The sequence below is a fragment of the Bombyx mori genome, chromosome 8, assembly GCF_030269925.1.
Source record: "Bombyx mori chromosome 8, ASM3026992v2".
NCBI classification, from domain to species: Eukaryota; Metazoa; Arthropoda; class Insecta; order Lepidoptera; family Bombycidae; genus Bombyx; species Bombyx mori.
The window spans coordinates 7,444,724-7,462,818 of record NC_085114.1 but is presented as its reverse complement, the minus strand read 5'-3'; the positions used below and the strand labels follow the sequence as shown (position 1 = coordinate 7,462,818).

General features: G+C 35.9%; 2 protein-coding genes across 2 annotated transcripts in view; one reads left to right on the top strand and one right to left on the bottom strand.

The window, feature by feature from the left end:
* LOC101747091 (serine/arginine repetitive matrix protein 1) overlaps positions 1-11,645 on the bottom strand; it is a 177,580-nt gene extending 165,935 nt beyond the window's left edge. Inside the window, exon 1 of the mRNA XM_012695519.4 lies at positions 11,309-11,645. The gene's annotated coding sequence lies outside the window, so the exon portion shown is untranslated. The remainder of the gene's footprint in view (positions 1-11,308) is intronic.
* LOC119628825 (uncharacterized) lies at positions 6,451-18,043 on the top strand. Its single transcript, XM_062669581.1, has 3 exons — positions 6,451-6,853; positions 15,488-15,690; positions 17,960-18,043. The coding sequence occupies exons 1-3, from the start codon at positions 6,451-6,453 to the stop codon at positions 18,041-18,043; spliced, it is 690 nt and encodes a 229-aa protein (XP_062525565.1).
* Positions 18,044-18,095: the final 52 nt, after the last annotated feature.

Below are 18,095 nucleotides of genomic sequence, written 5' to 3'. Positions count from 1 at the left end.
ATTCATACATGTACACCAAGAATCGTCTATCAGATCCAATAACCCTTGCATTAGACACCTTTAGCTCTAACACTAGGAGTATTGACCCCGGTAACCGTGCAACCTAACCTAAACATCAGCCCGCTGAGTTTCTCGCCGGATCTTCTCAGCGGGTCGCGATTCCGATCCGGTAGTAGATTCATTCGCGTAACAGCTAGTCTTGAGTCGTTAGGTCTCCTTTGGAGGCGCTCGGGTAGCTATTAGCAAATCCCACCCCTCCTGACAGAGCCTTTGCTCGCCCACCTGCCCTGGTAAAACTGGAAAGGCCTCCGGGCCACAAGTAACTTCTCAAACATAAAAAAAAAAACAAAAACCGATAAAACCTTTAGGCCTTTGTCGTATGAAAGTTGTATTTCGTAGTTTCAAGTATGCATTCCGTTAATCAGGACTAGGACACGTCACGAACCTCAAATATTGAATTTCAGAATTAAATATCTCGTCTACATTAACTTAAATAACGGCAAGCAATTTACCAAGGCACCGCGACTCCGTAGGAATACGACAGCCTCAGGCCGAACTCATCAACTGTTGATTACGGACACAAAACCGTATATTTTATGTTTCGGATACCATTCAAAATTTTCTTGATAAAAAAAAATCTTAAAAATACATAAATATATACCATTTTGTTGAGTTTTAGATTATATATTTAGATAGTATATTTATTACAAAATTCATTACATATTCGTACGTCTAATAAGTCGCACACAAAAATCGTATAAAAGTCGAGCTCATGAACTTATTAATGAAATAATGGATAGTATCTTTAGCTAGGCCATTTTTTAATAACTGCGACCTCGGATTAGCATGACAATCCACGCCAATCTTTCCGATGATTGTCCCATTTTAGACAGCTATGCCCTGCGATCATACGATTACGTTCGAGTTATAGAGCTGATTGTGTCAAATTCTTCTCCCACTAATTTGTGATTATTTTAGTTAAAGTGCGCCATCTTCACCTATAAATCTCGTTCTTATCAATATACTTACCTACATTTTGTAAAATAAATTTAAACTCATATAACATATAAAATGAAACAAATAGTTCCATGGATAAAAATGAGCTCATGCCCTATCCGATTGCAAGTGATTAAGGTTAGACAATTTCTAGATTTCCTAGTAAGACAATCGGTCATATTTTGAAGATAAAATATACAATCTTCTGTATATTTGTGAAGACCATGTTTGCTATCGATAATATTGTGTTTGTCGACTTTACGATTTCAAACATAGAAATGTGTGTGCTCGATAAATAAATTATTATCAAACAAAAAAGGATACTTGTCTTATCGCAAACTATCACGACATCATTAATTTTTATTGTTATTGTGATGTTTACACCTTTTTTCTTGCTGGTGATTTTTTAATAAAAAGTTTTCATGTATCTGTTTATTAAGTTGAGGTCTTGGGTGTCGTTGAAATATAATTCCAAATTCAAAATCTGGAATTGGAATAATATTAGTCAAAAATTAAACAATGTTAATCGGACCCATGCTACGGTTCTTCAAAATATTCTATATAAATATGTATATACCTCAAAGATAATATTTGTTTTAATTATTAGGTGCTTGCTCAGAAAGTACTAATAATAACTGTAAAATCGCAAGTGATAATTGACAAAACCAACACGTACAAGTTTCGGTAATTTCCTGTAACTTTTACTATTCTTTTATGAATTATAGGAATTTTATATTGAATTATTATTAGCTTAAACGAAAACAAAGTAGAATTAAGACTTAGCCAAGAGTTTCGACTGGTTTTGAAGATCATACAGTAAGGAAATTAATAAATTCTTTACTAAATACATATTCAATAGATTTTGTAGTGCACAATTCATACATGAAACGAATGTGTTGTGAAGTAAGCAATACCTAATAATATAATATAATAATAAATAATATTATTATAAATAAAAGTAATAAATTCCGACTAATGCCAAGTAATAGTAAAACTAAATACCGCGTAATACCACGTTTTAGATTTCACATTGATTATAATTAGTTTCAAATGTGATCGAAAGGTATTAAATTATCTATCCAACTTACACCCATTTCTATTATGAAGCAATCACTTGCCCCATTTTGAATGGTGGCATAGCAGTTATGAAGCTGACACTTCAATCCCATATCTTCAGTTGGGTAACGGCGATCACAATGCGATATCTATGCGTTCATTTGACAAAAACCATTAAGTAAAACATGCTCTTTCATTGTTTTCCCTAAATCTTGACATGATACTATAAAATACAACGTACTAACATCTCATTAAATTTATTAAAATTAACCTTGCTAACATGTTTATAGCTTAAACGGCAAATAAGCTACGTAGATATCGGGATGTGAATACAATGTTTCCTATGAGCACTTACCAATATCATGGCATTAACGTAATACAACACTGAATTTCAAAACCATTCGTCTGTCGTAGCGGCCTTAACCAAATAAAACGCAAGAAGTTATTGCCTTCATAAACAGCTAAGCAAACAAGCGACGGAATGGCAAAGCTTCTGAGAATTTGATCGCTTATCGCCGAGTATGTGACTAACATTAATCCTATTCGAGTTTTTTTAGACATAAAGACACAAACCAACTAACGTCTTCCACGTTCTCTGTAATGTTATTGGTTTTGAAAGATGAATCATCATTCTCCTGCCCTTTTCCCAGCCACCTGGGGTCGGCGCCACATGTTTTCTACTTCCATACTCTTCAATCATATACCATTTCTTCGCTCACTCCTCTCTTACACATATCGTCTTCCACACAATCCATCCATTTCTTCTTAGGTCTACCTCTTCCTCTATATCCTTCCACATTCACCGTCCAAATACCTGTAGTAGAACATATACCACTACTACACTCCTTGGCCGATTTCGGCCATGGCGACCACTTCAACTCCGTTTCTAATTGTCACGGTGTTTTTTTTTTAATAGCTTAGATGGGTGGACAAGCTCACAGCTCACCTGGTGTTAAATGGTTACCGGAGCCTATAGACATTTACAACGTAAATGCACCACTCACCTTGAGATATAAGTTCTAAGGTCTCAAGTATAGTTACAACGGCTGCCCCACCCTTCAAACCGAAACGGATTACTGCTTCACGGCAGAAATAGGCAGGGTGGTGATACCTACCCGCGCGGACTCACAAGAGGTCCTACCACCAACCAGTAAAGGTGGTAGGACCAGGTGTGCTCGCGTGTGGCTAACATAGCCGATCTTATTCTTAAACGCTCGTGCAAATTGCGGACAGGTGAGGACGCCATTATAATAGTCTTAAGAGATAGCACAAGGCGATCGTGCTTTCAGTTCAATGTGTCGTGCATCTGTTTCAGAGCTGATCACAGAGATCGTCAATGCGGATGATTTATGCTTTGTGACCGATTCCCCAGAAGGGCTGCAGAAACTTATGACTACTTTTCACGAGCCCTGCCGTAGTTTTAGTCTGAAGATTAATCTCAAAAAGACAGTAGAATGTATAACGAAAATACGAAATGTGTTTATTTCTGATCTGAGTTCCACCTTGAAGAGCACAACTGTTTTATAATAAGATGTTTCGAACCCGTGTCTCAAGATTTGTAGATAACAAATAAGCATTCTTCATAGAGAATTCATAGACACCGATTTGGTACTTCTTGTCCTGAGATATATAAAATTAAAGATGAAAGCATAGATCCATTAATATTCAATTTAAGTTTCTAATTATAACAGTTTCAATAGTCGCCGCTTTTGTCCGGTTGTTGATGACGTGGTCATTTTTCCTTTGTCTCCTTGGACGAGTATGTACGACACGTTTTCAGTAGGTCGCGATTTGGTTGTTACTTGGAATCGCTAATGTCTGTGAACGACGTTGCCTACTTATTATCAAGTCGACCGTATGCGAGTGTACCTGCAAAGGTAATTAAAAAGATGCAAACAATCAACTTTAAAGTACTTTTTTTTTTTTTTTTTATAACATTACGCGTCGACAGTTAACATGATATTTATTTTGAATGTAAACGAAAAAACAAACATAACCAGAATTGTTATAATTCTAAGTCGGAAATTGTAGTACTTTATTTGGTATAACATTCAATGTAATCATTGAAGACCGAATAGGCAGCGGCTTGGCTCTGCCCCTCGCATTGCTAAAGTCCATGGGCGACGGTAACCACTCACCATCAGGTGGGCTCTATTCTCATATGTCTAGAAAGTTATTAAGCTAGCTAATAGAAAGAAGCTTAAGAAAGCTAGCCTACAAGGGCAAATACATCATGGTCAGGATATATTAATTGTTTGTCGCGAAAATTTAAAAAGATACTACATATATTAACCTAGACTAGACAAACAAACAAAGAGAGAAACAAAAATAAAATTAGAAGGACCCTTTGCTTTTCAGTTAAGAATGAATGGAGAATGAACTTCAAGAAAGCCACCAACAGACACTTAAATTCTATTATGTATGTATATTTGCATTTGTCTTAAATGATTGACAACGGAGCCCGTGGGCGGATATTCATTAAACCCCAATTTTATAGAATTACTTTAAACACCTTATTTCGTGCACGCGGTCCTTATATGAGTTTTGAAACAAAAAATATGTAAGTTAACAAAAAACAGAATATTGTTGAAATGATCAAATTGATTAACTAATTAAAATAAAATAAAAATGATTTAAAAATCTTAAACGTACAAAAATAAAATAAAATAAACATAAAATCCTACGAAATGCGATGTTCATGTAAAATCGACGTATTTTTTAAAAGGAAGAAGGATGATATTACTTTGTTTAAAATAAACGAAGCACCATTCATTTTTCAGGAATCCAAAGAAGAAAATAAAATGATAAATTTTAAACTACAAAACTAACGAAATAGAATCAAGCGATCGAGGAAGTGACGGTCGGTCTCAATTTTAAAGTAAAGTAACCTACCGATAAAGCAATAACAATCTGTACTAAAAATGAAACTAGAAAAATAAATTGCAAATACACTCTTTAGGTCTAGGTCTACTGTGAGTTTTAAATTCCTGCTATCCTGCTTATTAGTATCATGTCGTACAGTCTTTTTAAAACATTTTCAAGAGGAGAACGGCCTTATGCTTATACTATAAATGAAAATTCGATCGCATGTTTTAAAGTCATGAGTGGCAGTATCATTACTATAACAATATAAATACTTAATATCCAATAGGCTCTCGTCTGCCTTAATACAACAATAATGAAAAAATCTTACAACGTAAAGACAATAGTATCAACCAGAATATCGCAATGGCTTCGAATTTGTTGCCTACGCTTTGCTTCTAGGTCGCGATATCCGTCGACAGCAATACCTGACTCAGAATCTAGATTAAGTTGAATTAACTATTGTCTTATTTCAATATAGAAGTAAATAAAGGTTCAAATAACAAAATTTTTGTAAGGCTGTCAAAACTGTAAAAACAGTCTGATATAATTATAAAAGTCATAGTTTTGTAAGAATACGAGCTGTCGGTGATTAGTTAGTTGACAAAAGTATCTTAATATTGAATTATTTGAATTGCCCCGGAAAATTGGTCTTATTGTGAAATTATTAAACTATACATTTATCACAGGTGAGCGAGCACTCCGTAACAGCACAATGTACAGCTTAGAAATAATTACGAAGAGAAACATTTCAATTTCAGCAATAATCAGCTGCTTACCTGTATCCTTAACCACTAAACATCAGATGGGCTCTATTCTCTACTATATGTCTACAAAGTTGTTAAAATAAACACGATGATCTTGATCAATGAAGGAAAAATATTGATAGTTTATCCATATTTTTGGAAAAAAACAAATTGTACAAAGATCTTTTTTAGATTATTCTGTTGGCGATCGCTCATCGAATGATTACCATAAACACATCGACGAGTCGAAGGCATTATGATAATGTGAGGCACGACGACACCTACACGCGTCAACGAGCAAGACATTTACATAACCCATAGATATTATATCACTAACCTTGGGGGACTCTGATGGGTGCCGAAAAATTCAAGCAACAGAAGTCAGTCATGACATACATAATTGCTGCTGATTATTTAATAATATTTGTGTTTCGACTTGAAGTGTCTTATTTCAAGCGTTTTATTTTTTACAATACATTACGAAAATATGTATATATTGAGTAATGGAGGCCCAACCCACAGCTCTGCTGAAGACGTGCGATTTTTGATTGGTGTTTTGGCAACGCCTACATTTTATGTTGATTTATGAATTAGAAACATTCGTGTTTTAATTTTTTTAATTGAGTACGTAATAATTTAGCAAATTTTAGATAAAACATTTAATGATATCACTATAGCTTTGTAGTCCCACAGAAGTTAAAGTTAAGTTTTTTTGGGTCAAGAGGAACTCGCTAGGCCTTAGGAAGGGTGGTGGGAAGTGCATGCTCAACACCCAGTGCCTGAACCTCAGATGAATATAATCCAGCTAAGACAGGCTATAATGCGCCAGACTTTAGAAAACTGGGAAGGAGGCGTTAGAATAGGGGGGGTTCAGATAACGAACCTGAGATATGCCGACGACACCACACTTCTTGCTTCATCTGAGGCGGAGATGAAGGAGCTTCTGGACAGATTAGAGGCTATAAGCCTAAACATGGGACTAGCAATTAACAAAAGCAAGACCAAGCTGCTAGTCGTAGACCGCTTCTCATCCACTCAGCGTACGGACCTTTTGGCAGAATACGAGGCCGTGGACCAGTTTGTCTACCTTGGTTCTGTGATCACGGATAAGGGGAGCTGTGAGCCTGAAATACGCCGACGAATTGGAATGGCTAAAACAGCTATGACGCAGTTGAGCAAAGTTTGGAAAGATCGTAATATTTCGAATAGGACCAAAATACATCTTGTGCACTCACTGGTCTTCCCAATCGCTCTCTATGGAGCAGAAACATGGACCATAAAAGCAGCTGACCGAAACAGACTTGATGCTTTTGAAATGTGGTGCTGGCGCCGCCTATTAAGGATTCCATGGACAGCCCACCGCACGAACATCTCGGTCCTACATCAGCTTAAAATGGAGAACGCTCAACGCCTGTCTGCCACCTGTCTGCAACGCATAATGCGCTACTTTGGCCACGTTGCCCGCAGAGGTGTAGACAACTTGGAACGTCTGATGGTCACTGGGAAAGTAGAAAGAAAACGTCCTAGAGGCCGGAGCCCCAAACGTTGGTCCGACCAGATCTCCGAGCAAACCAGCGGACCACTTAGCGCTGCACTACACCAGGCAACTGACCGGAACCGATGGAGGCTAACAGTAGACAAGCTAAAACGGAGTCACGATCCTCAGCAATGAGGGAGCGATGGAGAAGAGAAGAAGAAGAAGAAAGACAGGCTAAAGGCTCATCTTCTAAGGCTAAGCTGCCATCCTTACCCTATTGAACAACAAACTACGACCACATAAGCAAATGAAAAAAACAACAAAAAAGAACATGGCCCAACAAGTACCATATGATCCAGACATAACGTGAACTTAACAGATGTAGTTGAAGTATCAATTACAAAGAAATACAAACCTGTTTTTGCACTAGAATACATTGTTACTTCACAACCGACAAATGGTACAGCGGTGGAAGGAACCTCTTATTCTTGCTTCGGTTTCCTCAATAGGGTCGTGACCACCTCCTCGCAACAAGAGTTTATTACGGACCATTCGACCCCATTTGCCTCTATCTACCGCACTCCCAGTACTTATAAAATATAACAGAATGTGCTATACTTAATGGTACCGTGCTAGAATTTTATCTGGTTGTGCTATAAACACATAAAAAGAAGAACAACAACATCCAGAGCCGAAAAGAAAAACATCAAATAATCGGGATTTAGTGGTAGAAGTAAGAAAATAAGACGGAGACGCATACTCGTATGTGCTTAAAAGTACAGAGTTGTAAAATTATAAGTTATACGACGTAATTAATTATATTGATTGGCTAGGAAGTGAAATTCCAATTAATTTCATACTACTAATGGACAGGCGAATGTCTAAACGATAGGTACATGCGTTTAGACACTATATTGAAAATCATTTTCATCTCCGTGACATCATCAAAACGGATATTCGTATGTCTGCTCATATTCTATGCGTCCATACGTTGCTTATCCATTTGAGTTGAAACTATTTACAATTGCTATTGCGTCAAGGAAGTTTTCCATAACAGTATACTACGAAGTAACGATGGATGATGCATGAATGACTTCAACTAATTGGTAAATTTCTCATAGCAATAGTCTCAGTAAGGTATAGCCAGAATTAACTAACTTATGAAGAAGGAGACGAGGTCAATCCGATAATCGCATATTTTATGAATCAATCCTACCGTTGATGAATTCATTAACGACAAAGTTGACTTTGCTACATTTTATTGGGTTTTTGTTATTATAGTATTAAGTAACGATGGATGATGCATGAATGACTTCAATTAAGTGTAAAATAGCAATAGTACAGTAAGGTATGGCCAGAATTAACTAGCTTATGAAGAAGGAGACGATGTCAATCCGATAATCATATATTATATGAATCAATCTTACCGTTGATGCATTAATTAACGACGAAATTGACTTTGCTACATTTTATTTGGTTTTTGCTAGTATTGTTGTTGTCATTTAATTACAAATCGAAAACACTTATAGAAGATACATTCGTGCAAAGCAAATTGTAATTATGCACAAAATTTGCAGACGATTTTTCTTTTGCAATAAACAGACTAAATGATAACGAGTAAAATAAGTATTGTATCCTAAAATAATAAATAATAAAGATTCTTTAGACAGTAAGTTGCAAAACATAATTGTTTTAAGGTAAAGCAAAACAGCCTTGTGTTGATGAAGATAAGCGAACGCGCACTCAAAGGACTAACAACCATAATATTTCCTTCACTTATACATATTTGAGCGTGTCTTTTGAGTTCGCGAAGATTTAAGATCTCCATAACGGGGTAATGCTTTTTTTTGTTGCTGTTTGTTAATGGGACATAGACATCTACAACCTAAATGCGCCACCCACCTTGAGATATAAATTCTAAGGTCTCAGTATAGTTACAACGGCTGCCCCGCCCTTCAAACCGAAACGCATTACTGCTTCACGGCAGAAATAGGCAGGGTGGTGGTACATACCCGCGCGGACTCACAAGAAGTCCTGCCACCAGTAACCAATTATTTTAACTTTGCTGATTTTAACTTTTTTAATGACAAGGAGCGATTGCAATATCGTACTTGTGGATAACATACAGTGTTAAGCCATCCGAGCAGATATAGGTCATTTTGTTGGAAACTACTTAAAAAACCCAACTATGCACGCGAACTACTGTGTTTTATTCTGCCGGGTATTCCATTTTGTCAATATGTTTTTAAATATACACTCAAAGCAATTCAATGTCACAACAAAAATTCATGTATTTATTATATTGTCTTTAATTTAATATTTAATTTTGAAATCAGGTTTAACAAGATTTATTGCTTTGTAGTCGACTGGTTCGGCACCCTGACTACCACGAGTACTAGTTTAATTTCCGGTCGAGGAAAGTACAATATATAACATGTTCGTGAAAACATTCACAATCATGTACTGTAAAAACGGAGACCCTAGAACTCATATTTCAAGGCAGGTGGCAGCCTTTACGTTGTAGATGTCTATGGGCTCCGTTAACCGCTTTACACCAGGTGGGTTCGTCCACGAATCTAAACAATAAAAAAAGAAGTTTGTTAAATTTGTCATAGATATTGGAGAGTATTAAGCGGCGGGCAGCGGCTTGGCTCTGCCCCTGGCATTGCTGAAGTCTATGGGCGACGGTAGCCACTCACCTTCAGGAGGGCCGTGTACTCGTCTCCCTACAAAGGGCAAAAAAAAAACCTGAAGCCCGCTGAATGAGGAATGCTTGTTTAATTTATTTAGGTAATATGTTGTCTGTATAGATTTTATGCATACTAACTAGGGTTGACACTATGGTCGAATTTCTCCCACAGTCATCGTTCCTTGACGACATTTCGATTTTTTATTGAACTCTAAAGCTCATCAATACCAACTAAACAAAAAAAGAAATTAAAGTCAGTTGAAAAACATAAGAAATGATGCTGCTTAATTGGTTTGCGTTTACCTTTTTTATGTATATTTTTATGTTTTACTCCTTTTTAATCATTATTAAATAACTGGGAAGTAATCACGGTCATGCGGCCCAAAAATTAGGATTCCCGGTGTTATGGGTACCAGAGACGAACATACGTACTTACACCTATACGTTTCAATATATATGTACATATATTTATTTCTTTATTTAATCAACAATGTTTCAACAGCATTTAACTAGACACAGGGTACAGAGGATGTTTTCCCAAACATGAGCCAATTAAAGAAACACATTATGTTTCCAAAAAATGTTAACATAATTAATGAACACAGGTAGTCCAACTAAGGTAAAGGTAAGGCAGTTAAATAGGTAGATACTAAACACCCAAACAAAGAGCAAGCAATTGTGAGAATCGAACCCACGACCCCCGGTGCAACTGTCAGAGGTGCTAACTACGGCACCACCAAGTCAGTCAAAAATATAATAATCTTATATACATAATTATCCTGTTCTATTAGTCAAATCAATTCCCGGGTGCAGGAATATATTCCTAAATTATTATTGTTTACTTTTTATTGTTATAAATTATTGTTTCCTATCACTGCATATTTAATACTAAATCAGTTCGAAAAAACAAAAAACGTGCTTAATGAAAATTCAGCAACGTTATAAAACATTGCTTTATTATTTTTAGATGTCCTACTTGTCTGAGTATTATATTTATTAAATTATCAAACATATTTATATAATTCAATGTTATTCGTCATACGCTACAATGTTGCTTCACGTAAATCGTGATATTCAATATTTACCATAGTGTACTAATTTGAGGGTCACAAAAAAGCAAACATTTCAACGTATATTTTTCTTTAAAATTAATAGTTTCAAAGAAAACAAAAACAAGTAAGGCCTTCATTGATTAATACTAAAGTATTACCAAGAAACCATATATAGTTTATATTAAATATTCAATTTATGTTATATCCATTAACATATACCTACATCATACTTGCTGTGCCTTGTTTACTTACGTATAATGAATTCTATTTAAAGAAAACTATAAAAAAATAACATGTTATTGTTAAATCTCCAACTACAAACCATAACCTACATCTAAAATGAGTTAAATTAGAAGATCTACATTCAAAAATAAAATCATCACAGGCCGCAATCGACTAAATTAAAAAAAAAAAAAAAAAAAATACAAACCTCCCGCGAGAAACAAGTGAACAAGCACTGAAAACAACAGTCCTCACTGAAACACTAAAACAAACACGCCGCTAGAACTGAACTTGAAACACTGACACCGCCGATAAACTCCTCACAGTTCAAACATACTTTTCATTGAGAAAAGCGCGAGTAACATTCGATGTATCGATGGTGTGTAATCGATCGGGCACGCGGCCTCAAGAAGGACAGAAACACAACTATAGCTAAGTGAGGAACGCGCGAAAACCTCCGTGCGCATGCTCAGAGTGGGGACTGGGACATATATGGAAAACTGCGTGGACGCAACACTCCGTGACACATTACCATTGACAATCTGGGTAAACAATAAACACAATTTAGATGTAAGTTTTAGTCGAATTTACACATACGAAATGGTTGACCACGCTTGTCTTATCTAATGTAGGTGATTTGGATTATATTTTTAAATAGTACTTAAAATTTATTTTCTACAAAATAAGCTTTTTCTTTGTTTTCAAACACGTATCTTTGATACTCACTTTGATACTTTGGTTCTCAAAGTTTTTTCTTTAAAATTTCGAATGATGCCTATTTAAAATTTAATGATACAGAAAACGGTTCTTTTGAAAAAAAAAAATATGATAATTTTCTTACGCAAAATGTGTCTGTCCAGTTCTTCTGGAATGTAAACAAGTTTATTTTAATGTTCGTGTTTTTATATTGAATATATAAATTGATCAGCTAAAATATTTTGTATATGATTGGTTAGATAATATTATCTACTAGTAAATTTGTTTATCGAGTTCAGACACCTTTAAGTCGCATGACTACCACCAATTCGTAATGCTGTTTCACTACTTAGAATAATCGACAGGGCCTATTATTTTCCAGATATGTAAATGTACTGTGAGTGCCACCCTCTGGCCTATTTTGACCACACGATTGAGTCATCAACCCCATGTCCCAAGGTGGGTGTCTATGAACCCTGGTGTGAGGCCTCTGCTATTCTATATTAATTTAAACATGAGAATGTAGTGCGAGTAGAATTAGAATAATAGTAATATATTAATTAATAGTCAATTAAAAAAATAACAAATGTTTGGTGAGCTTATAAATTTATTCGTTTTCATATTAACTGAGTATAATCTCCAATCTCCAAATATAATAATGTTTTAAGCGCATTAAAAACAGGAAAATGTTATCATAAGAAAATCTCATAGATCCGGAACAAGATCAGATCTCTCACAGTTCCAGTGAAGATGTAATAATATTTTCTGGTAACATTTTTTTCAATTACAATTCTCAGAAGTTAAATAAGATCTTTAAACATTTCAAATGTGTTTTCTAGCGTATAGTAGAACGTAACGCTTTCAATTAGTTCGACTTACGTTCGTGTATACCTATTTAAATGTTTATAAATGTTACAGAGTCTTTCAATATTCAAATTTAGAATTGTGTTACATTCATAAATACTAGAGGTCCCGCAGTAGTCAAAATTCGACTATAATTAATTGGAATTGTAAGTTTGTACACTATTACGATTCTATTTTCAAAGACTATTATACTTCTATAATCACAAATTTCGCCAAGGCTACACTATAAAAAAATATTAATAAAGACAAACAATATTTAATCTATTCTCAATTTGACCACAGACGTCAAGAACAAAAGTTTGACAGTATGCATGCGTGTGTGCGTCAAAAACATGGTATGTAGTGTGCGTAATGTTTTCTTTATTGATTTAATGTATTTTTTAGGCATAATTTAAAAAAATATTAACATTCTGCACTCCTTTTCTATATTCACTATAAGTGTGGGAATTTTCATACTCCTCCGTCCGCGCAATTTTCGTAAAAAGGGATACAAAGTTTTAGCTTCACGTATTAATTTAAAGATGTTGGTAAATGTATTTCTGGTGACAACATTAGAAACATGGTGCCATCGAGCTGATTGAATAATGAACCTTTTTATTATAATTTAATAGAAACCTTGAATGTGGCCATTCGTAATACAATAAAAAATCGACTTAACAGGTAGGTCAGACAGGTCTTAAGGTAGATAGATACACACCGCCTAAATCATTGTTAACGTCAAGCACTTAGGTCTTTTTAGTTATTAAAAATAAAAAAACTTGACAGACTTGTGTAGATTACTTAAATCAAAAAAGGAGGTTAACGAAAAACTTATTTTTTTTTTAATGGGTTAACGAGCTCTCAGCCCACCTGGTGTTAAGTGGTTACTGAAGCCCATAGACATCTACAACGTAAAATGCGCCACCAATCTTGAGATATAAGCCGTAAGATCTCAGTATACTTTCAACGGCTGCCTCACCCTTCAAACCGAAACGCATTACTGCTTCACACAATTTTGTATTACATAAAAACACGCAACGTTAATATAAAAACGATACAACGCTTAAACCGAAACGCAATCAACAAATCAAAATCGACCTAAAGTTGGCAAATCTGTTTGGAACTAGACTCGGTGGGAGGACCGGCTGCCCACCGTCTTAGACCACTCTTGTTTATCGCATACACTTAGGGCTGTCTACAGAACTATATGCGTAGTTTCCAGCGAACTAATAGAATAATTAAAGCAATGGATGTCTAAGAAATAATGTTAAATAACCAACGTTATAAATCTTGCTGAATAACAATTATGATTAGAAATATAAGTTTTTTTTTTTCCTACCTATGCTGATATCCTTGAGAGGCTATTTCAGCGTAACCGTGGCTAGTAGGTGAGCTCACGGGGCTCAAACCTGACGACGATGCTAACACGAACCCTACCAAGAGCCGTGCTTCGCAGAATCTACCACCGGATCGGAAACGCGACCCCCTGAGAAGATCCGGCGAGAAACTCAGTGGGCTGTGTCTGAGAGTTAATTTACTCGTCGAGCCCTTCGTCGCAAGCGACGGGTTCGACGAGAACGGTGACCGGTGCTTGAAGTACCTAAAAGCACAGTTAGTGGATCGGGAGGATCCGAGATGACGTGTAGAAATATAAGCTAAAACACAGATCGGTTTTATTATGAATTAAAACGAAAAATAATGTTTCTTAACATTACCTATGAAATGTACTTTATTTTAATGGTCTAAAATAAAACGAGGCGAATATAAATTGGCTAAACCTATTTTAAGCCTCACTTGCATGTCAATACTGCGTGGGTAACATTCTGCATTAACATTGCCTCCGATGTCATAATACTAGATGTAGCCACCTCGAAACTATTGGCGATAACGTACCGTTTATCTCTTAGTCATATGAAAGACAGGTATTTTATTTAAATTTTCTTATGTAAATTTGAAATGATGATGCAAATGATTAACATAAATATTTCTCGTAACACGTAATTGCCAATGGTGTTTTCTATTAAGCTTTTATAGTTTTCATAACATGTGGCTTATGCTGTCCTCTTTTTTGTTAATTAAAGTAAATTTAATTTACAAGTTCTATCTAAAACTAGTTTTACAACACGTTTTACGACACGAAATGTATTTTTAAATACATGCTGCACGAAGCGTTAAGTTATTTAATCTCAAATCATCAAAAAGTAATAATATTTCCCCGTGAAAAAAAAAATTATTTGAGTGGTTGATCTGTGCAATCCTTTAAATTACTAGGAAATAATTCTTGTTACCTGGAATCAGGAATCACTGTGTTCATATCCACAGCGTATTTTAAGATTTCTTTTGTCTTGTTGCCTTTTGCCATTGAGTTTTTTAAAGAACACTATTATTTGAGCGTCTGTAAAGTACATTAGCGCTTGAATACTCATAAAATATCCTTCAAAATATAAATATTAAAAAAGAAAGTAACTTCAACGATTTCCGTCATCTCAATAAGGTTATTATTAAGGTTTCCTTTCTCACAGCTCCTAACAATAGGACATTATTCAAAATACATAATAGCAAATATCCATCTACGATCACAAGTAACCGACGCTGAGTTATAATAACTTGTCTTTCGTCCTTTACGAACGCAAATGGACTTGATAACGCATCTAGATGGTTCCGCTGACGATAAAACTGAGAAAACGTTTCATTTGCTATTTAAACACGCACTTGGATATTTCTTAACTGATTATGAGTATTTGAGTCATTCCTGCCACAGCACTAACTAGGGACGATACATTTGTTTTAATATTTGCTAATTTACTTCCTTGGACAGCTATGAGAACCAATGTCTGCATCCTCGAAGAGCTGAAGGTCACCAAGCGCCTACTGACTACGCGCCAGGAAAGGATCCGGAGTTTCTTTGGGCACATAATGCGATCCCCATTGAACAGCCTGGAGAAGCTCAGAATTCTCGGACAAATTGAGGGGAAGCGCGCTAGAGGAAGAGCGCCAGCTAGATGGGTGGCCCAACTCAAGGAGATGAGTGGAGGCCAGATACTGGGAGCGGTACATATGGCGCAGAACCGGACCGAGTGGGGAAGATTGACATACAGTCACGATCCTCAGCATTGAGGGAACGACCAGAAGAAGAAGAAGATAATTTTGAAGTGTACCTGTACTGCTGCGTTTATTATTATTATTACAATATTTTTTTACAACCTGACACAAGAGGCCTATATCTCAATAGTATTGTACCACGGTTGTCCCATTCTCTAAACCGGAACTCATGACAGCGTCATGGTAGAAATGGTCAGAAGAATATGTGTAGGTACCAATACAAGCTATCAACACGCCCTGCGTCTACTAAATACACAAAATACATATTCCTGGATTTTTTAGACTAGTTTTTACTGGTGGTAGGACCTCTTGTGAGTCCGCGCGAGAGGTACCACCGCTCTGCCTATTTCTGCCGTGAAGCAGTAATGCGTTTCGGTTTGAAGGGTGGAGCAGCCGTTGTAACTATACTGAGATCTTAGACCTTATATCTCAAGTTGGGTGGCGCATTTACGTTGTAGATGTCCATGGGCTCCAGTGACCACTTAACACCAGGTGGGCTGTGAGCTCGTCCACCAATCTAAGTAATAAAAAAAAGCAGTTGTCGTGGGTGCGCCCAGTCACAGCCGGATTTCCCCAGGGAAGCGTCCTGACACCAACCACTCCTCTACGCTCTCTACACTAACGATATTCCCACTCTCGAAGGTTGCCCTCGGGAATGGGAAGCAGACGGGAAGTTGGCGCTGTTTGCCGACGACAGCGCTTACTTCGCTGCCATGGAGATTCACCTCTTGAGGTACAGTGCTAAAGAGAGTATTGGTAACTTTATCCATCAGCTCTCAGCATACAATGAACACCAGAGAATCGGTCGGATCGTACAAAATCCTGTAACCCTTTCTTTGTTCAAATCTGTTTTAAATAATGCACCTAATATATTATTACGAGTAATATATGTATTGATAATTTGTACAAAATTCCAGCTATTATGCAAACTTAAAGAAACTTGGGTATCTTCCGGCATTTTATGGCACGAAAATTTAAGTTTAAAAAGTAATTGCAAACAAGGTACAATGTCGTGATGTTCATCAATTGAATAATAACTATTCAAATTGTTTAAACTATCAACAATCACAATGTTTCCGATTTAAAAACGTTTATTATTACAAAAGAATCGGTCAATTACCTTCAAACGAAAATCATCTTCGATTTGCGATTGCAGAAATCATTCTAATTGTGGTGTCTTATGTCTTCTATATAACTACTTATTTATATGAATTCAATATAATAGGACCAGAATACCGCATATAGTATAACTATTTTGAAGTAAATGTATATTTTGTATGTCATGTATGTAAATAGCTTGATGAGAAGAAAATGGTTCAAAACTATGCGATGCGATGAGCTAACGATAGGAATATTTTGGCAGCACGGTAATGAAGGAAAAACATTGCCTGTGTGCTTAGTGCAAGTTTTTTAACGTTCTCGACGGCGTAAAAGTTAATTCAAATTTGTATGGAATTGGAACGTTGCGAACAAATTTGAGTTAACTTTTACGCTATCGAGAACGTTAAACAACTCGCACTAAGCACACTGAACCAGAGAATATAATACTCATTAGTCACTTAATGTTTTTCATGTCCTCGTCCTCGCCAGCGATATGGTTCCTTAATGTTTTGTCAGCGGCGAACGAGAGGCGAGCACTTCACAATATTAATGAAAATACGATAGCGTTACAAAAAGGTTTTTAAATTAAATTGATTTTGCGTGTTTTACGCAAAAAAAGTAAGAGTGCTAATGTGGCGTGCTTGAATTCCAAATTTAAAATTATGTTCTTTGGTAATAATCCATTTTTGAAAATCCTACACGCCTTCGAGGTGGATTCATTGGATCCCAAAGAGGCGGCGTCACAAGCATGTAAATTATAAATTTGTAACTGTGTTGAAGACAACAAGGCGCTCAACCAATAATATGATAACTTTAATAATAAAAAAACTAGGTAAAAGTATATCGAAATGGTTATTAGCATTGATTTTTTTTTGAAGGTTCATAAAAACTTGCGATAGTTACTTATTTTTATAGTCTTCGCTGATCCCAGATCAAGCCAGAAGACGAATCTCGAAGCATTGATTGATTGTTTTTCATGCCGTAAATAATACTAAAATGCTGTTTACTGGTATTAAGTGGTTAACTGACATTGCTGATGACCAATACCGTTTTAATATAAAAACCAATAAAATTATAAATAAAGCTGAATAACGAACAAAAAACATAATCTGCTCAGAAACAAGGAAGTTGTAAGCATAATTTCATGCTAAACAAGGAGTACGCTGTATTGAACTATGACGTCAGTGTTCACACCATGTAAAGCAATACAAATTAAATACCAAAACTGACTTTACAGAGACGGGAGATGCTCT